The sequence below is a fragment of the Scyliorhinus torazame genome, chromosome 2 (genome assembly GCF_047496885.1).
Source record: "Scyliorhinus torazame isolate Kashiwa2021f chromosome 2, sScyTor2.1, whole genome shotgun sequence".
NCBI lineage: Eukaryota > Metazoa > Chordata > Chondrichthyes > Carcharhiniformes > Scyliorhinidae > Scyliorhinus > Scyliorhinus torazame.
In genome coordinates this window covers 186,790,103-186,808,975 of record NC_092708.1, presented here as the reverse complement: position 1 = coordinate 186,808,975, position 18,873 = coordinate 186,790,103, and the positions used below count along the sequence as shown (strand labels likewise).

Below are 18,873 nucleotides of genomic sequence, written 5' to 3'. Positions count from 1 at the left end.
ATTTGACAAAAGACCTCCACCGTTTGATCTCTTTGGGTATCTAAATATTTCAATCATTTTTATGTTTATGAACCATACTTTTCTTTCAGGAAAGGAATGAGAATGGAATTAAGCACACCAGCGGAGACAAAAAAGAAAAGGAACAATCAAAGGAACAAGGGAAACCGATGGACAAAGAAAGGGACCGACACAAAGATGGTGATAGACGAGAAAGGGGAAAGGAACATGAGAGGGACCGAACAAGAACAAAAGAAAGAGATCAGGAAAACCACAAGAATCGAGGGGATGGAGAGAAAGTGGAAAAAGATAAGAATCGAGATGGAGAGAAAGTGGAAAAGGACAAGATTAGAGGAGATGGAGAAAAGGACAAAGAACGAAGCAAGGAAAGGGATAGAAACAAAGACAGAGTGAGAGAAAAAAGACAAAGAGATAAGGAGCGTGAGCATTCGAAAGACCAAGGCAGAGACCAAGAAGCGGATCGGGAAAAGGCCAAAGAACAGGACAAAATGGATAGAAGGGTAATTATAAATTGAATAACTTTTTTCAGTTCGTGGAACATGGTAACATTTTTACAGTCAAAATTATGGCAATTAAACTTAGCAAATGTTTTGCAGATGTTAAAAGAATGTGTGCAGCAAAGTACAAAACAAACCCATGTGATATTTTACACTCTGCATACCAATTAAATTCCAGTTCTGCCAATTCATTAGGGATGGGCAATTAATGCTGCTCTTGCCAGCAACACCCCACATGTCATGAATGAATATTATAAAAAACAATTTCTGCTGAAGCCCATTTCTGACAAGTGTTCGTTTGTATATAATCTTGCAATTAATTTATACCGCTATTCCCAGAATTATTATTTTAAAAATTATTATGGGGCAATTTTAACATGGCCAATCCACCTTCCTTGGGTTGTGGGAGTGAGACCCACGCAGACATGGGAAAATGTGCAAACTCCACGCAGTGATCTGGGGCGGGGATTGAACCTGGGTCCTTGGCAATGTAAGGCAGCAGTGCTAACCTCTGCACCACCATGCCACCCTCGTAATCCCAGAATTAAATGCCACATCTAACTTGTTCTGTTTAACCTAGAAACTGTAGACAGTAAAGTTGTGAAATCATCTTAATGAAATGTAAATATAAGATTACATTTTTCCTTAAATGATCTCTCCATATTACAGTGAAAATGGTGGTAAGACCATCAGACCTTTGGAGCAGAATTAGGCCATTCGAGGCTGCTCTGCCATTCAATCATTTTTAAAAAATGTTTTTTATTGGATTTTGCGCATGATATGAATATAGGTATATACATAGCAAAGCAAAACACGAAGAATCTTGGAGATATGTAAGAGGACAGGGTTTTTTTACCAGGTCGGACAGCCAGTCTGCAGCTTTGGGTGATGCTGCTGACTGCCAGCCGAGCAGGATTCTACGCAGGTGATCAGGGAGACAAAGCCAAGAGCGTCTGCCCTCTTCCCCATGAAGAGATCTGGCTGGTCTGATTCCCCGAAGACTGTCACTTTTGGGCATGGCTCCAACCTCATCCCCACCACTTTGGACATTGCCTCGAAGAAAGCTGGCCAGTACCCAGCTAGTCTGGGGCAAGACCAGAACATGTGGGCGTGGTTGGTTGGGCCTCCTTGGCAGCGTTCACATCTATACTCCATAGACGGGAAGAACCTACTCATTCGCGTTCTTGTTAAGTGGGGTCTATGTACCACTTTTAGCTGCGTTAGGTTGAGTCTCGCGCATGTGGAGGTGTAGTTGACCCTGTGCAGTGCTTCGCTCCAGAATCCACACCCTATTTCAAGCCCCAAGTCTTCCTCCCTTTTCCTCCTTGTCACGTCCAGTTCGGTGTCGGCCCTCTCAATCAGTCGTTCGTACATGTCACTACAGTTCCCTCTGCCTAGAATGTCTGCTTCCAATAGTTCCTCTAATAGTGTCTGTTGCAGTATTCGCGGGTATGTCCTTACCTCCTTCCGTAGGCAGTTTTTAAGCTGCAGATACCTGAGTTTGTTGCCCTTTGCTAGCTGGAATGTCTCCGTCAGTTTGTCCAGTGTTATGAATGTAGAGGTCCCTGATTGTCAATGTCCCCCCTCGTCCTGTCTACACCTTTTAAAGATGGCATCAGTGAGTGCTGGCGTGAACCTGTGGTTATTGCAGATAACCAGGCTTTGTTGGACATTTCATTTAGTCCGAATTGCTGCCGTTGTTGGTTCCAAATCTGGTGGGTGGCTAATCCACCACTTGGCTGTTGGAGTGTTTCTTGGGTGGGGATGGTAGTGCCGCCATGGCAAGGGCCCGGAGGAGGCCTCCTCCACGCACACCCACACGGCTTCTGGTTCCTTTATCCATCCCATCACTCTTTCCGCTGTTGCTACCCAGTGGTAGAATTGTAGGTTTGGGAGAGCTAGCCCTCCCCTGGATTTTGTTAATTTGTCCAGTGAGTTCAAAAAGGCCTTTGGGATACAGATCAGGCTGGATCTTAGTCGGAAGAGGTACCTGGGCAGTACGTTCATTTTGATCGTCTGTACTCTCCCCGCCAGGGAGAGTGGGAGTGTGTTCCATCTCTGCAGATTCTTTTTAACTTCCTCTGCCAGTCTGGTCAGGTTCCATTTGTGGACCCTCGCCCAGTCATCGGCTATTTGAAATTTGTGTTGGGCTTGTTTAAACGGAAGTCCCATCAGTGCTGCCCCTCCCCCTTGAGGGATCACCGGGAAAATCTCGCTTTCGCTCATGTTGAGCTTGTAGCCCGAGAAGGCACCAAACTCATTCAGGAGCACGATGATTCCTTCCATGCTGCTTTGTGGGTCTGAGATCTAGAGGAGCAGGTCATCCGCATAGAGCGAGACTCTGTTCTCTCTGCCTCCTCTTTGGATCCCACTCCAGTTCTTTGCTGTTCTGAGTGTGATCGCTCATGGTTCGATTGCTGGGACGACAGGCATCCCAGCCTAGTACCCCTTTGCAGCTGGAAGTACTGGGAGCCAGTGTTGTTTGTCCGTACGCTCGCCATGGGAGCCTTGTACAGGAGCTTCACTCATGAGGTGAACCCTGTCCCTAGCCCGAACCGCTCCAGTACCTCTATTCTGACGAAGGCCTTTTCTGTGTCCCAGGGGCACGATCACCTCAGGTGTTCTCTCCCCTGATGGGGTCATGATCAAAGCCTGTTTGATCCTCTGTGACCATCTCTGGTACGCAGTTCTCCAGCCTTTTGGCTAGGATCTTGGCCAATATTTTGGTGTCTACGTTTAGTAGCGAGATGGGTCTGTATGAACCGCATTCAGTTGGGTCTTTCTCTTTCTTGGGTATTAGCGAAATTGAGGTTTGAAAAATGAAATGAAATGAAAATCGCTTATTGTCACAAGAAGGCTTCAAATGAAGTTACTGTGAAACGCCCCTAGTCGCCACATTCCGGCGTCTGTTCGGGGAGGCTGGTACGGGAATTGAACCCGCGCTGCTGGCCTGCCTTGGTCTGCTTTACAAGCCAGCTATTTAGCCCACTGTGCTAAACCCATTGCGCTAGCATAGGTGGAAGTGTGCCCCTCGCCAGCGAGTCTGAATATCTCCCGCAGGTGCGGGGCCTATGCTGTCGCAAATTTTTTGTAGAAGTCCGCTGGGAACCCGTCTGGTCCTGGCGCCTTCCCCGCCTGCATGGAGCTAATAGGAAGGATACCGGAGCACCCGGAGGAAACCCACGCAGACACGGAGAACGTGCAGACTCCGCACAGACAGTAACCCAAGCCGGGAATCGAACTTGGGACCCTAGAACTGTGAAGCAACTGTGCTAACCACTGCTATCATGCTGCCCCCCACTCCGTGCCTGGCGGAGTTGGTGCACTGCTTTCCTCATGGAGAGCAGGTCAAAGTTTGTAATTTGTAGCTTTTTCCTCTCCGCCAGGTGCTCTACGGTCGGGGCCTCGGAGTATTTACGCCCTAGCTCCAGTATGGAGTAGACCAGCTGCTGTTTAGCCACTCTTTCCTTGCTGTCTCTTTGCACTTTAAAGGTGATAATTACCCCTCAAATCACGGCTTTTAGCGCATCCCAGAACGTGGAGGGTGCGACCTTCCCGTTTTGGTTGTTTTTCGAGTACTCAGCTATGGCCTGTGATACCCTCTCGCTGAAAGCTTTGTCAGGTAGTGTCAAACGTCCATGTGGGGTGTCGGGCACTGCCCGTCTCCAGCATCGCATCCATATAATGTGGTGCGTGGTCGGAGATTACGATTGCGGAGTATTCCGCCTTGAACGGCCCTGGAATCACCGATATCCCGACCACAAAAAAGCAATTCTGCTGTATACGTTGTGTACTGGGGAAAAGGAGAACTCCTTCTCCCCTGGGTGGGTGAACCTCCATGGGTCCACCATCCCCATCTGCCCCATGAAGCGATTGAGTTCCTTCGCCATGTTCGAGATCTTCCCCGTTTTCAGGTTCGACCTGTCTGTCCATGGGTCCTGTACACAGTTAAAGTCCCCTCTGATCAGTCGGTGTGTCGCTGTGTCAGGGATTTCTGCAATGGTCTTTTTAATGAACTTTGTGTCGTCCCAGTTGGGAGCGTACACGTTAATGTGTACGAACGGTGCCCCGTCTAGGGCCCCGCTGACCATGACGTACTGTCCCCCTGGGTCTGTTGCTGTCTTTGTCGCCTTGAACATCGTCCCATAACAGGAATGGTAGGTCTGTCCCACCCAGCCCTTTCTTACCTGCAGTTGGTCCTGCTCTCTGAGATGTGTCTCTTGGAGGAAGACTATGTCGACTCTCATGTTTCTTCGGTGGATGAAGACTCTGGATCTTTTCACTGGGCCGTTAAGTCCCCTGACATTCCAGGTGACTACCCTGATGGGTTTTATTTTGTCCTCCCGCTCCTGTGGGATTAACCATGCTTACCTGGCCACCAGGGTTTCCCTTTGTTAGGTGCTGTCCAAGTTGGCTGCTGTCACTGCTTTCCCCATGCGGTCGGGTCCCTTCAGCAGGGGCTGTAAAAAAGGTGTTCTTTGCCTTGGTATGTGACCCAGAGCTTGGCTGGGTACAACATACCAAAGTGTATGCTGCTCTTGTGCAGCACTGCTTTCGCCCTGGTGAATTCTGCCCTGTGCTTGGCCAGGTCAGCCCCAGTGTCCTTCCCAACTTCAGTTCTTGGACTGCCTGGCCCAGCACAGGATTCCTTTCCGGTCCTGGCACCGGTGCAGTTTGGCAATGATGGCCCTTGGTTGTTCCCGGTCCTTGGGTTTTGGTCTCAATGACCGGTGGGCTCTGTCTATTTTTGGTGGGTTAGGGAAAGTCTCCCCTTCCCATCAGGTTGCCCAGCATTTGGGCCCCATAGATCGTGGGGTCTCTGCCTTCAGTTCCTTCTGATAGGTCCACGATCCGCAGGTTCTGCCTTCTTGATCGAATCTCCTGGTCCTCGACCCTTCCCTTCAGGTTGCCCTGTGTTGTGACCATTCTTGCCACTTCCTTTTCCAGAGCCACGATCCGATCACTCTGGTCTTTTGCAGCTCTTTCAAGGTCTTTGATGGTGGCTTCTTGGGCCTCCAGTTTCTTTTCGGCCCTGCTCTGGCCACTGCATCTTTCTCCGCAGCCTGTATGTCCGTTTTAACTTCCTGCCGGTACTCCTTCAGTGCCTCTGAGAGGAATGCCATCCAGTTTCCTGTCAGTGAGGGAGGGTTTTGTACTTGGCTGGTCTGCCCTTTTCGCTCCAGCGAGACTTGCGCTCTGCCGCCTCGTGCGCTGGTCTGTTCGTCCGACTGCCTCTGCTCCAGACCCCTTGCACTTCTGGTCTTCGTGCGACCCTGGACTGTCTTTTTCCTGTCATTTTTCTTTCTCATTCTCTTGTCCCTCATCTTCTTAACGTTTGGGGAACAAATCTATGGGAATGTTTGGCGAGTTTTGTTAAAAAGTGACTGTTTAACTGATCCGCAGGAAGGTGAGCCATCTGACGTGCGACTGCTCAGCCCAACGTCAGCACCGGAAGTCTCTGCCATTCAATCATGGCTGATATTTTTCTCATTCCCATTCTCCTGCCTTCCCTCAAAACCCCCAATCCCCTTATTATCCTATCCGATGTGGCAGTAATGTCACTGGACCAGTCATCCAGCGACTGAGGCTAATGCCATGGGTTCGTATCCCACCACGGCAGCTGGATGGAATTTGAGTTCATAGAACATACAGTGCAGAAGGAGGCCATTCGGTCCATCTAGTCTGCACCGATCCACTTAAGCCCTCACTTCCACCCTATCGCCGTAACCCAATAACCCCTCCTAACCTTTTTGGTCACTAAGGGCAATTTATCATGGCCAATCCATCGAACCTGCACGTCTTTGGATTGTGGGAGGAAGCACCCGGAGGAAACCCACGCAGACACTGGGAGAACGAGCAAACTCCGCACAGTCAGTGGCCCAGCGGGGAATCGAACCTGGGACCCTGGCGCTGTGAAGCGACAGTGCTATCCACTTCTGCTACCGTGCTGCCCCTGAAATAAGCCTGAAATTGAAAGCTCGTCACAGTTTCATGGTTTACATTTAATAACACCTGACTGTTGTAAAAATCCATCTGTCCTTTAGGGAAGGAGATCTGTCGTCCTTACCCGGTCTGGCCTACATGTAACTCCAGATCCACAACAATATGGTTGGCTCTTAACTACCCTCTTAAATAGCCGACCAAGCCATTCATATCCGAGGTTCCCATCAATCTCAATGAAAGATAGTTAATTTCTTAGATGATACCACACCGGAGCGGACTGTGAAGTCAGAGGAGGCTGCCACGATTTTGCAAAGACGGGTATGATTTGTTGGACTGATCGGTGGCAATTGGAAGTTCTCTATGGGCATATTAATTTCATTATGGACAAAAATGAGGTACTGTATTGGTGAAAATCAGAGGTATATGTATGTAATCCTTGGGTGGGATAAAACTTGACCAAGAGGGAAGTTTAAAGATGCCTGTTTTATTTAAGAATTTATTTAGATGGTACATTGTTCTCCATAATCGTAAGAGGTTGTAATAAAGAAGAAATAATACCTGGTTATAGAGTTAAATAAGTTCAGTTCAAATTGAAATTCATCCTGGGGAAATGTTGTAGGTGTTTGGCTGCCACAGCATAAATGACCAGCACTGGAGGACGCACCGAGGCTAAATCCTACTTGGTAAATTGGAATTCTCCAGTCTTAAAGCAGTGTTAATGTTTAAAAATTCATTCTATGGGATGTTGGCATCACTGGCTGGGCCAGCATTTATTGCCCATCCCTAACTGCCTTCCATATTCTGAACCATATAGTAAACCAGATGTTTTTTTCAAATATGTTTTTATTAGATTTTTTAATTCCAGATTTTTTTTATTCAATTCCGATTTCTGCCATGGTGCGATTTGAACCTGGGTCCCCAGTTCTTGCCCTGGGTTTCTGGATAACTAATCTAGTGACAATACCATTACGCCACTGCCTTCCCGAGATAAGAGGAGATAGTAAATGATGAACTTGAACAAAAACTTCCAAATGCGACAAAACAGGAATATTATAAAGTATTGTTTGAGGGTTATAGAAAGGAAGACTTGCATTCATACAGCTTTTTCCAAAATTCCAAATATCCAAGCCAATGAAGTATCTTTTGATGTGTAGTCAATGTTGTAATGTAGGCAATGCAGCAGCTAATTTGTACTCCTCAAACAGCGGTGTGATAATGACCAAATAATTTGTTTTTGAGATGTTGATCGAGGGATAAATATTTGCCCTGCCACCAAGCATCATTCCCCTCTTCTTCAAAATAGTGCCATGGGATCTTTCACATCCACCTGAGAGGGCAGATGGGGCCTCAGTTTAACATTTAATCCAAAAGATGACACCTCCGATAGTGCAGCACCCCCTCTACTGCATTGGAGTGTCATCCTTGATTTTTGTGCTCAAGCCCTGAATGGGATCTTGAACCTTGTGATTGAGAGGCATAAGTGCTACCAACCGAACCATGGCTAACTCTTTTTTTTTTAATTTTAGAGCACCCAATTATTTTTTTCCAATTAAGGGACAATTTAGCGTGGCCGCTCCACCTACCCTGCACATCGTTGGGTTGTGGGGGTGAGACCCACGCAGACACAGGGAAAAAGTACAAACTCCACACGGACAGTGACCCGGGGCCGGGATCGAACCTGGGTCCTCAACGCCGTAGGCAGCAGTGCGAACCACTGCGTCCCTAAGCCGCGGCTAACTCCATTCATCCTTGGGATGTGAGCATTACTTGTAAGGTCAGCACTTACTTTCCATCCCTGATTGCCTTTGCGAATGTTGTTCCTTCCTGAACCACTGCAATCCATGTGGTAGCTTTCTCTGTTTTAATGCTGCATTTTATTCTGTAGCCTAAAGTTGCAGCTGAGGAAAAGTCACACAAGCAGCTTCCAGAGGTGATGAAGAAGGACATCAAAATTGATGTAGACCAAGAGGTATGCAACGTGTGGTTAACCTGGAAGAAGATTTGTTGCGGAAACTATTTATTGTAGGGAAATATACACTTTATAAGCTAACTGATGCACTCAGACTGAACTCTACCTGTAAGCAAATATTATGGTGTTAAAAAAAATAATTTCTATTACGCAGTTAAACCAATCAAAAAAAATCATTAACCAATGTTTGTAAAATGCACATATAGGGAGATGTTTGCATTTTACAAACATTGGTTTGTAAATGTTGCTACCAACATCTCCCTATATGTGCATTTTACATACAAAAGAAAGGTAGATTTTTATTTCCATTTTCATGTGGACTTGTTCTTCAAATACCCTTTTTAGCTGATTGTTTTGGAATAGAAATAGCATAATTCCATTCCAAATCCCAAAAGCAAAAATGCAGCAAAGCTGCATGTGTTTGCTACAGCATCAGAGGAGTCAGAACTAGCATTGGGGCTTTATGTCTAATTTTGCTCTATGTTTTTTAAAATTCATTTTCCATTGTGTATATTAATACATCAGTCATTCTTCAGAAATCATTATGTGCTTCAGGACATCATTGAAAACTAGAAGCTCCACTACAATGAGTATAAACTCTCAAGAATAAATTTCAATTGAGCAGAAAGTAAATTGTAGCTTTTTTTTTGCTTCTGGTCATCAAGATGTGGAAGATTGTTATACATACACAGGAGCAGAATCTTGGGTAGAGGATCTAAGTTGAAGTTATGAAGGAAAAAGCCAACACTGGAAAGGCGAAGTAGTACTAACAACATTTGTTGGAAAGATCAGACAGGCTTCTCCAATGACTCTTGCGATAAGCATGGCACTTGATTGGTGCTGAATTGTTGGTCGCAACCATATAGCAAAAGAGGCCTTTCGCCTGGCTTCAGTTCGTTATGATTAGGCAGGGGTTCAGATCACTGTCCAGAAATCCTTTTTGACATAGAATTAGGCTTGGCTTACCGTTGGCACGTCCTGTCAAGGGTTACAAATTAAATTATTGGAAAATTTGTGAAGAAAAATAGACTGAAGACAGCTTGTATGTCATGAATTCTGTCATCATAAATACATATATGAACAAATTGGGACTATTTTAAGCTTCCTTTGAAAATCTGAGCAGAATGGTTCAGTCTTTGTGGCGTAAACGTGACATCTTTGTTATAGTTATCTCCTCATTAGGTAGTCCCTCAGGATCACAGATAACTTGCTTCCACTCCCGTTTGATGCATTCTGAAAAGGTTGATGAGTCCAATGTGTGATCAGTAAACCTGGCCACTTGTGAGGCAGGTGATTATTGAAGGGTCAGGTATACAGGTCCTTTGGAAGTTTGTGCATTCTCTCCAAAGCCACAACTTCACTTTTGTGTGTTCCCAACTAAGTCATTCAATGTGTTCAGTCCCATTCCAAATTAAACTTCTTTATTTTGGTTGCTCACAAACCAGGGACTCCCATGATAGAATAGATCGGTGGGCATGTTTGACCTCTTCAGAGATGCTTTGAGGACACCCCTAAAGCATTTCTGCTGTCCTCTGTCACGACCAAGTTCTGAGCAGTTGCTTAGGAAGTCTGGTGTCAAGTATATGAACAACCTGTCCTACTCAGTGGAGCTGTTTTTGAGTGATTAGAGCCTTGATGCCAGGTATATTGGTTCGGGAGAAGGCACTGCTGTTAAATCATTTTTATTTCCACTGGACTTGGAAGATCTTGCAAAGGCATCTCTTATAGTATTCCTCCATTGCTTTGAAGTGCCTATTCTACATGCTGTTCAAGTCTCCAAAGCATATGGGAGTGCAGGGATCACTGCTGCCCCGGTAAATCATGGCCTTAGTCTTGGGCTTGAGAACCTAGTCCTCAAATACTATTTTCCTTGGCTGGCTGAAGGCTGAGCTGGCACATTAATGGCAATCTATTCCGTTAAAGACCAGTTTAATTGTCAAATTGCACTGTTGGGATGAGGGAGGAGAAGATGTGGTTCTCTGCATAGGTGCTGAAGTGAATGCACCCACAGAGTATGCCCAGGATACCAGAAGAGTCCTGCTCCAAATCATGTCATGGAATCTTTTACATTGAGGGGGCCGATGAGGTCTTGGTGTAAAGACTCTGGCACGTGTAAGAGGGTAATGCTCCCTCAGTACCTCACAGGAGTGTCAGCTGAGATTATGTGCTCATCCAAAACCTCAATCACAGATGTGAGTGCTGCTCATTTAACTTCTGCTGACACATGAAAGGAAAGTTAACTTTTAGAAATGCCTTGTTGTTACAGCTATGTAGAGTCATAAAAAAATGGTAATTTAGCGGAAGCCATTTGGCCCATCTCACCTGTTATACCCCCACGTGGACCACTGGGAAACCATTGTTGATCTCCCCATGGGACCCGTGGAGTCCGAGCTTCCCAGGTAGGGGGCGGAGGCCAACCTGCTATAGCTCGTTAAAGACTACACCTGAAAGCCGCCCAAGTAGGGCCTGGTGCGGTTAGTTCTCCGAGCAAGAACTGGATTGTGAGCGAGTTACTGCTGCCAACAGAATATTGTATGTAGTCCAATAAATCGTTGTTTCACTACCGATGATTTCCTCAAGTTACTACACCACCCAACCTGGTGCTGTTGGCTGACGGACAGAGGATTGAGTCAGCAACAGCAGTGTGATATTGTAATTTTAGTACCTGCATGAAGAAACTGGTCATTGATTTCAGAAGCACGGTACATAGTGGTTCGCACAGTTGCTTCACAGCTCCAGGGTCCTAGGTTCGATTCCCGGCTTGGGTCACTGTCTGTGTGGAGTCTACACGTTCTCCCCTTGTGTACGTGGGTTTCCTCCGGGTGCTCCGGTTTCCTCCCACAGTCCAAAGATGTGCAGGTTCGGTGGATTGGCCATTTCAAATTGCCGTTAGTGTCCAAAAAGGTTAAGTGGGGTTACTGGGATAAAGGGGATAGGATGAAGGCGTGGGGCTTGAGTAGGGTGCTCTTTCCAAGGGCTGGTGCAGACTCGATGGGCTGAATGGCCTCCTGCACTGTAAATTCTATGATTCTAGGAATATGAATATTGTACACCATTCAAAATGGAGCTGGATATGTTCCTGCAAGCAGAATATATTTCACGTTATAATGATGGCAAGATTGACACCAAACATTGTGAACTCCTCCAACTTGCTTGATTGTCCGTGAAAGTCATGGAGCAAAATCCCAGAGATACCTTTTCTGAAATTGGCGTAACTTTTTGTCTTTTGTTCCAGGCGATTATGTGGCTGCAGAGAGGTGCACAGGGTGGGAAGGGCCAAATGATTTGTGCAGGTTTCATCATGTGGGATGGGACAGGCTCGATAGATCACCTGGTCTATTCATTTTCTTTTTCTTAAATTTAAAGTGCCAAATTCTTCTTTTTTTCCCAATTAAGGGGCAATTTTGTGTGGCCAATCCACCGACCCTGCACATCTTTGGGTTGTGGGGGTGAGACCACGCAGACACGGGAAGAATATGCAAACTCCACACGGACAATGATCCTGGGCTGAGATTGAACCCAGATCCTCGGCGCCGCAAAGCAGCAGTGCTAATCACTGTGCCATTGTGCCGCCGGTATTCATTTCCTTTTTTATATTAGTTGCTAACAGCATTGTATTCACACTCAATGTGCAATGAAAAACATTTTAAAGTTTTTTTCTTAAGATTAAGTCCTGGAGGTTCTTGATTTGGGTGATTTTTAACTTGGTGAGTTATTTTGATAGATTGCTCCGTAATAAAATATTTATTGGATCAGTATTTCTAAAATCAGGCTAATGTAATTTTGACTTCTGGGTTTCAATTATCTCCCGGCTTTTAGTGATTGTATAGTGTTGTATTTAACTTCCTTGAAATTTTCCTTCAGTATTTATATGATTCGCAAGGATTTTTTAAATAAATACTTAATTTTGGTACTTATACTATTGCAGTTTATCACATAAATAAATAGCTTTGCATTTTTTCTGTTTGCTCACAATATTTCTTTATTTTGATTATTGCAAGCAGGATAAATTAGTTGAGGTTCCTGGAACAAAGGTATTGCACTGTTTACACATTTCCTGTAGATATTTATTTTATGAGTTAATTTTATAAGCAAGACAACCATTTATAAATAAAATTTCAACTAACTCCAGAAATCTTGTTTCTAACTTTCCAAAACCTGTGGTTTACATGTTAATATTCTTATTACTTATCCCGTATGGTAACCTTGCATAGTGGATCACATCCGATACCAGTCTGTAATCAGTTAGCAAAATATATAACTAAAGTAGATAGAGGAACTATCAGCCTTTTCTCTGGTGCATACTGATCAGAGGTGGAGAACAGAGAGGGAACAATCCTGGATTATACCAAGGAAAAGCTTATGTGCAGCTCCATAATTTAAACTGACTTCTGTTTGCAAGAAAACACTTAGCCTCCACCTGAATTACTGAATTGCTATTTCTACAATTATAATAAATGCCAGCACAAATGACCCACAACTTATTTTCCAAAATTTTACTGAAGTAAAATGCCCCCAGTTATATGAACACACTGGGGGTTAAATTACCTAACAGCAACCCCACCCCGAAAATGGGCGTGAGGGTCGCAGCCTGTGATAAACTCTCACATTTTCATTGTGTTTCAGGAGGCACAGTGAATTCATGCTCTCCGCTGTTGTAAATGATTGCTTGCTGCAGACAGTGCTCTCCACCCTGTTTATTGGCTGCATGTAACACCAAGGGCAATATCTCGGGTGGCCAGTGCTATTTAAATGCAGCTTCTACCTCTTAAAGGTGAGCAGTATTGTGGCTGCAAGAAGTGACGGGCATCATTTGAAAACTTGATCTGTGCTCTGATACTTTGAATGCTGGCTGAACTTGTAAGAGCACGAGCAGCAAAGTTTCCTTCTTTTCCAAAATTTAGAGTACTCAATTCATTTTTTCTAATAAAAGGGCAATTTAGAGTGCCCATCACCTACCCTGCACACATTTGGGTTGTGGGGGTGAAACTAACGCAGACACGGGGAGAATGTGCAAACTCCACACGGACAGTGATCCAGGGCCGGGATCGAACCTGGGACCTCGGCGCCATGAGGCAGCAATGCTAACCACCGCAACCGTGTTGCCCTGCACAAAGTTTCCTGACAATGCACAGGAGATCTCGGTGCAAGATATAGAAAGAAGATACATCCTGCATTCGCAGTGAGAGCAGGACACCCTCCAGACTACTTGGGAGGCGGCCGACATTTGGGTAGGTGTGTGGGTTCAACAACATGAGGATTAAGTTACACAATATTATACAAATTGTCAAGGTGAGTTCATCTTCAAAAGGCACATTCTATTACCTACACCACTAGCCTCGTCCACTGTTCAACTCTCTACATCCCCATCACTCACCTATCACCAATCTCTAGCGATTGTATGCAACCTTTTTACTCATATGCTCAACCTATCCATCATCCACTGAGCACTGTTGCAAGCCTTACACCCACAACTCCGCCCTCACACACTAAATGTATTTAACCCTGACAGCCACATAACCCAAACATATTACTGGTTGCTCGCTCATGTACTTTTTAATTTGTAGGAGAACGTGGGGCACAGCAGTAGGCAGTAGGAAAGAACCTGAGGAACCGGTATGGAGCAGACAGTGCTGGCTAGCATAGGAAGGGACATTGCAGAGTCATTGGCCACTTGAGATGTTGGAGGTTTTCCCTCGCGCCTCCACTCCTGCTTTGTCCCCCCCACTGCTGCTTTGCCCTCACCCCCTCGCACCTGCTTTGCCCCCCCCCCCCCCCCCCCCCCCCCCAATTCTGCTTTTTCTTTCGTGACTGTTTCATCTGACTCACAACGTGCATTGGTGTAAGCATGCTCTTATTTTCTCACTACAACTGAACCCTGTGGCCATTATTTCCTGGCTGTTGCTACCAGTGTATTCATCTGGTCCCACCGATGGCAAGCTCCCGTGGTGGGTTTCCCGGCGGTGCATACAATGAGAAACCCCGTCGACAGCAGCGGGACCAAAAGATCTCGCCGCCATCCAATGATGGGCTACCTCCACTGCTGCGAAATACGCCAAGGGGGATGCAGAAAATCCTGCCCGTCTATTTTTTCAGGTATCCCAAGAATTTGAACATCACAGCTATCTGAAGAAGAGGAAAAAGACAGTGGAAGTGATGGCAACCATCATTCTGACTTACAAGGTCAGAGACTGGCATTGCATGTATTTTGGTGGCTAAGATTGAAGAAGAATCTACACGTGGTGAGGCACCAGGCACATGCATGATATAATCAATGCCAGTTTGCTGGAGGACAAAATTGCATATGAGTATTACTGCAGAGGACTCCAAAGAGGACTTTACACTGGGTTACAAAAGAAAGCTGATCCATCTACATAATCAAAATCCTGGCTGCACTGAGAATCTACCAAAAAGACATTTCTCCATTTCAGTGAACATGGAGGGGTCCAGCACCAAGTTGGCACAGGGCTTTGTGCAGAGCTTGATATCCATATGTGGAACGGGTGTGCACCTCCATCAGCACACCTGCGGAATCTACAATGATTCAGGATGGAATGGGAAATGTCACAGTTTCCATTGCAGCACAAACAGCTTCTATCATAGGTTTAAGTGCTGCATTGATGCTCAGACGACTGTTACCATGGTTTGCGATTCCACAATCAAAAGGGTTTCCAGGGCATCATAGCACTCCCATCAATCTGTTATCAAACAGATCTGTGGGATTAAGGAGTGCCTCCCCAGGAGAGTGGGACAAGTCTATTGAGAATGAACTTGCTGTCCATTCTCAGGATGGCAGCATTCCTGATCCGACTTTACCAGTGTCCATGCCTGTAGCTCAACCTGATGCAATGCAGTCTTTAGCTGGACCCTCAGAACCCAGAACTGCTTGAGGTCACCTTCCAAAGCTCGTCTTGATAATTGAAGGTGAGCAACCTTGCACCACCTAGGCTGCAGCTACTGGGGAAGGAACCAGGATGGGGGACTGGGTAAACAAAGACGCATGGAAGATAGACATAAGGGAGTACACAAGGATAGTTAGTTTATTTTTGTAATAATTGAATTTATGAATGTATTTTGGGGGCAGCACGGTGGGGCAGTGGTTAGCACTGCTGCCTCATGGCGCTGAGGTCCCAGGTTCGATGCCGGCTCTGGGTCAATGTCCGTATGGAGTTTGCACATTCTCTGTGTTTGCATAGGTTTTGCCCCACAACCCAAAGATGTTGTGGGTTGGCCACGCTAAATTGTCCTTTAATTGAAAAAAAAATAATTGGGTACTCTAAATTTATATTATAATTTTAAAAAAAAATGTATTTGAAAAATGAAAATCGCTTATTGTCAAAAGTGGGCTTCAAATGAAGTTACTGTAAAAAGCCCCTAGTCACCACATTCGGGCGCCTGTTCGGGGAGGCTGGTACGGGAATTGAACCCGCGCTGCTGGTCTGCCAGGGTCTGCTTTAAAAGCCAGCTATTTAGCCCTGTGCTAAACCAGCCCCTATATGCCTTTTATTATGGTTTTTATTTTGAGGATACTGATGGTCAGTGATAAGAGGGAAGGTAACAAGTATGGGATATTGGTGAATGGGAAGGGGTAGTTGAGGTTACTGGTATTTCTCATGAATTATTTCATCACGTAGATCCGGAGCAAAGGGTCATGTCCGTGTTTTAGCCTCCTTTTTCTCTCGTCTTCCTCCACTTCCTGGTGCATTTTTTTGTCCTTAATTTTGTCCTCTTACTTGTGTCCTTGATCCTAAGGCTATTGCCCGAGGTGGTGGAAGGACTGCAGGTTGATGCCCACTCAACCGAGTATTGCAGAGGTGTGCCAGGCAGCAGAAGCAATGCTTAAATGCCGGTCTTCTCCAGAATGTTTGTTGTCGAAGCATGCTTCTCATTGTGTATGCGTTTTCCCTGCAGACAAGAGTTAGTTGTGGTGCATAACTAAGGAGAAGATTCTGGGGAAACTGAAAGGTCAGAAGGTGGATAAGTCACCTGGACCGGAAGAACTATACCCCAGGGTCCGAAAAGAGATAGCTGAGGAAATTGTGAAGGCATTGGTGATGATCTTTCAGGAATCACTGGAGGCAGGAAGGGTCCCAGAAGACTGGAAAGTGGCTAATGTAACACCCCTGTTAAAGAAGGGAAGAGAGGCAGAAGATGGGAAATTTTAAGCCGGTTAGCCTGACTTTGGTCATTGGTAAGATTTTAGAGTCTGTTATTAAAGATGAGATTGCGAAGTACTTGGAAGTGCATGGTAAAATAGGACCGAGTCAGCACGGCTTTGTCAAAGGGAGGTTGTGTCTGACAAACCTGTTAGAGTTCTATGAGGAGGTAACAAGAAAGTTAGATAAAGGAGAACCAGTGGACGTGATTTATTTAGATTTCCAGAAGGCCTTTGACAAGGTGCAGCAGAGGAGACTGTTAAATAAGTTAAACGCCCATGGTGTTTAGGGTAAGATCCTGGCATGGATAGAGGATTGACTGACTGGCAGAAGGCAGAGAATGGGGATAAAGGGGTCTTTTTCAGGATGCAGCCGGTGACTAGTGGTGTGCCTCAGGGGTCTGTGCTGGGACTACAATGTTTCACAATATACATAAATGCTCTGGAAGAAGGAACTGAAGGCACTGTTGCTAAATTTGCAGATGATACAAAGATCTGTAGAGGGACAGGTAGTATTGAGGAAGCAAGGGTGCTGCAGAAGGATTTGGACAAGCTAGGAGAATGGGGAATGAAGTGGCAAATGAAATGCAATGTGGAAAAGTGTGAGGTTATGCACTTTGAAAGGAGAAATTTAGGCATAGACTATTTTCTAAATGGGGAAATGCTAAGGAAATCAGGAGCACAAAGGGACTTGGGAGTCCTTGGTCACGATTCTCTTCAGGTTAATGTGCAGGTTCAGTCTGCAATTAGGAAGACAAATGCAATGTTAGCATTCATGTCAAGAAGGCTAGAATACATGACCAGGGATGTACTTCTGAGGCTGTATACGGCTCTGGTCAGACCCCATTTGGAGTATTGTGAGCAGTTTTGGGCCCCGTATCTAAGGAAGGATGTGCTGGCCTTGGAAAGGGTCCAGAGGAGGTTCACAAGAAGGATCCCTGGAATGAAGAACTTGTCGTATGAGGAACGGTTGAAGACTCTGGGTCTGTACTCGTTGGAGTTTAGAAGGATGAGGGGGATCTTATTGAAACTTACAGGATACTGCGAGGCCTGGATAGAGTGGACGTGGAGAGGATGTTTCCACTTGTAGGAAAAACTAGAACCAGAGGACACCATCTCAGACTAAAGGGATAATCCTTTAAAACAGAGATGAGGAGGAATTTCTTCAGCCAGAGGGTGGTGAATCTGTGGAACTCTTTACTGCAGAGCTCTGTGGAAGCCAAATCACGGAGTGTCTTTAAGACAGAGTTAGATAGGTTGTGGTTAATAAGGGGATTAAAGGTTATGGGGAGAAGGCAAGAGAATGGGGATGAGAAAATATCAGCCATGATTGAATAGCGGAGCAGGCTCGATGGGCCGAGTGGCCTAATTCTGCTCCTGTGTCTTATGGTCTTATAACTTCAGAGTTGATTGAGCCTTGGTTCGAGATTGAAGCATACTCAGGGTCCCAGGTTTCTGCTGTGGGCCTTCTTATGACTGAACAAGCCAATTCCCGACCCACAGGTCTTTGGGCACGGAGAGCAGGATGTCTCACATGTTAGTGGGAGCCGGACGAGGGGATTTTCACAGTAACTTCATTGCAGTGTTAATGTAAGCCTACTTGTGACACTAATAAAGATTATTATTTGCTTCCTTGTCTTCTCTGCTGCCACTTTGCTTCAGCATTAAAATGTTGTGACTCTAGGAATGATGCAGCTTGATAGATAAGTTATTGCTCCTCCCAGTCATTAATGTCAATGCTGCTGCGTTTCAAGGAGAGTTTTAGGGTGTCTTTGAAATATTTATTTGTCCTCTCCTGCGACGTTGGCCATTTGAGAGTTGAGAAAACAAGACCTCGCGAGGAGATGCATTTCGACTGTTGGATCACATTCTGTCCATCAATGTTGATTTTTCAGTTTTTCCTGAATGCTTGTGGAGCTGGCTTCAAGACGGACACTAGAATTTGTTCAACGGTCCATTGAATCTGCCCCACGTTCTCCTACAAATTAAAAAATTGCTGATGTAATTTTTCTCATGCTGTTATCTGTCACTAATGCTCAGTGCAAGTCTCATTGAAGTACAGGAGTATGCTGAAGACAGCTGCTCTATATGCAAGCACCTCTGTTGACTTGCAGAGCACTTTATTGTCAAACATTCATTGCCGGAGTTTGTAGAAGACTGAGCTGTCGCAGCTGATCCGGTGTTGGATCTCCTTGTCAATGGTGGCCTTTTCAGAGAGATATCTGCCAAGATATGGGAAATACTCAACATATTCGAGAGTGTGTGTCCCAACTTATATGGGAGGTGGATAA

General features: G+C 45.5%; 1 protein-coding gene across 3 annotated transcripts in view; it reads left to right on the top strand.

The window, feature by feature from the left end:
* The window catches only part of traf3ip1 (TNF receptor-associated factor 3 interacting protein 1), a 290,175-nt gene that overhangs the window by 81,493 nt on the left and 189,809 nt on the right, over positions 1–18,873 (top strand). For all 3 annotated transcript variants that reach the window (XM_072481210.1, XM_072481192.1, XM_072481201.1), the window contains exons 5-6: positions 90–518; positions 8,344–8,427. In XM_072481210.1, the coding sequence (XP_072337311.1) occupies positions 90–518; positions 8,344–8,427 (513 nt within the window). The remainder of the gene's footprint in view (positions 1–89; positions 519–8,343; positions 8,428–18,873) is intronic.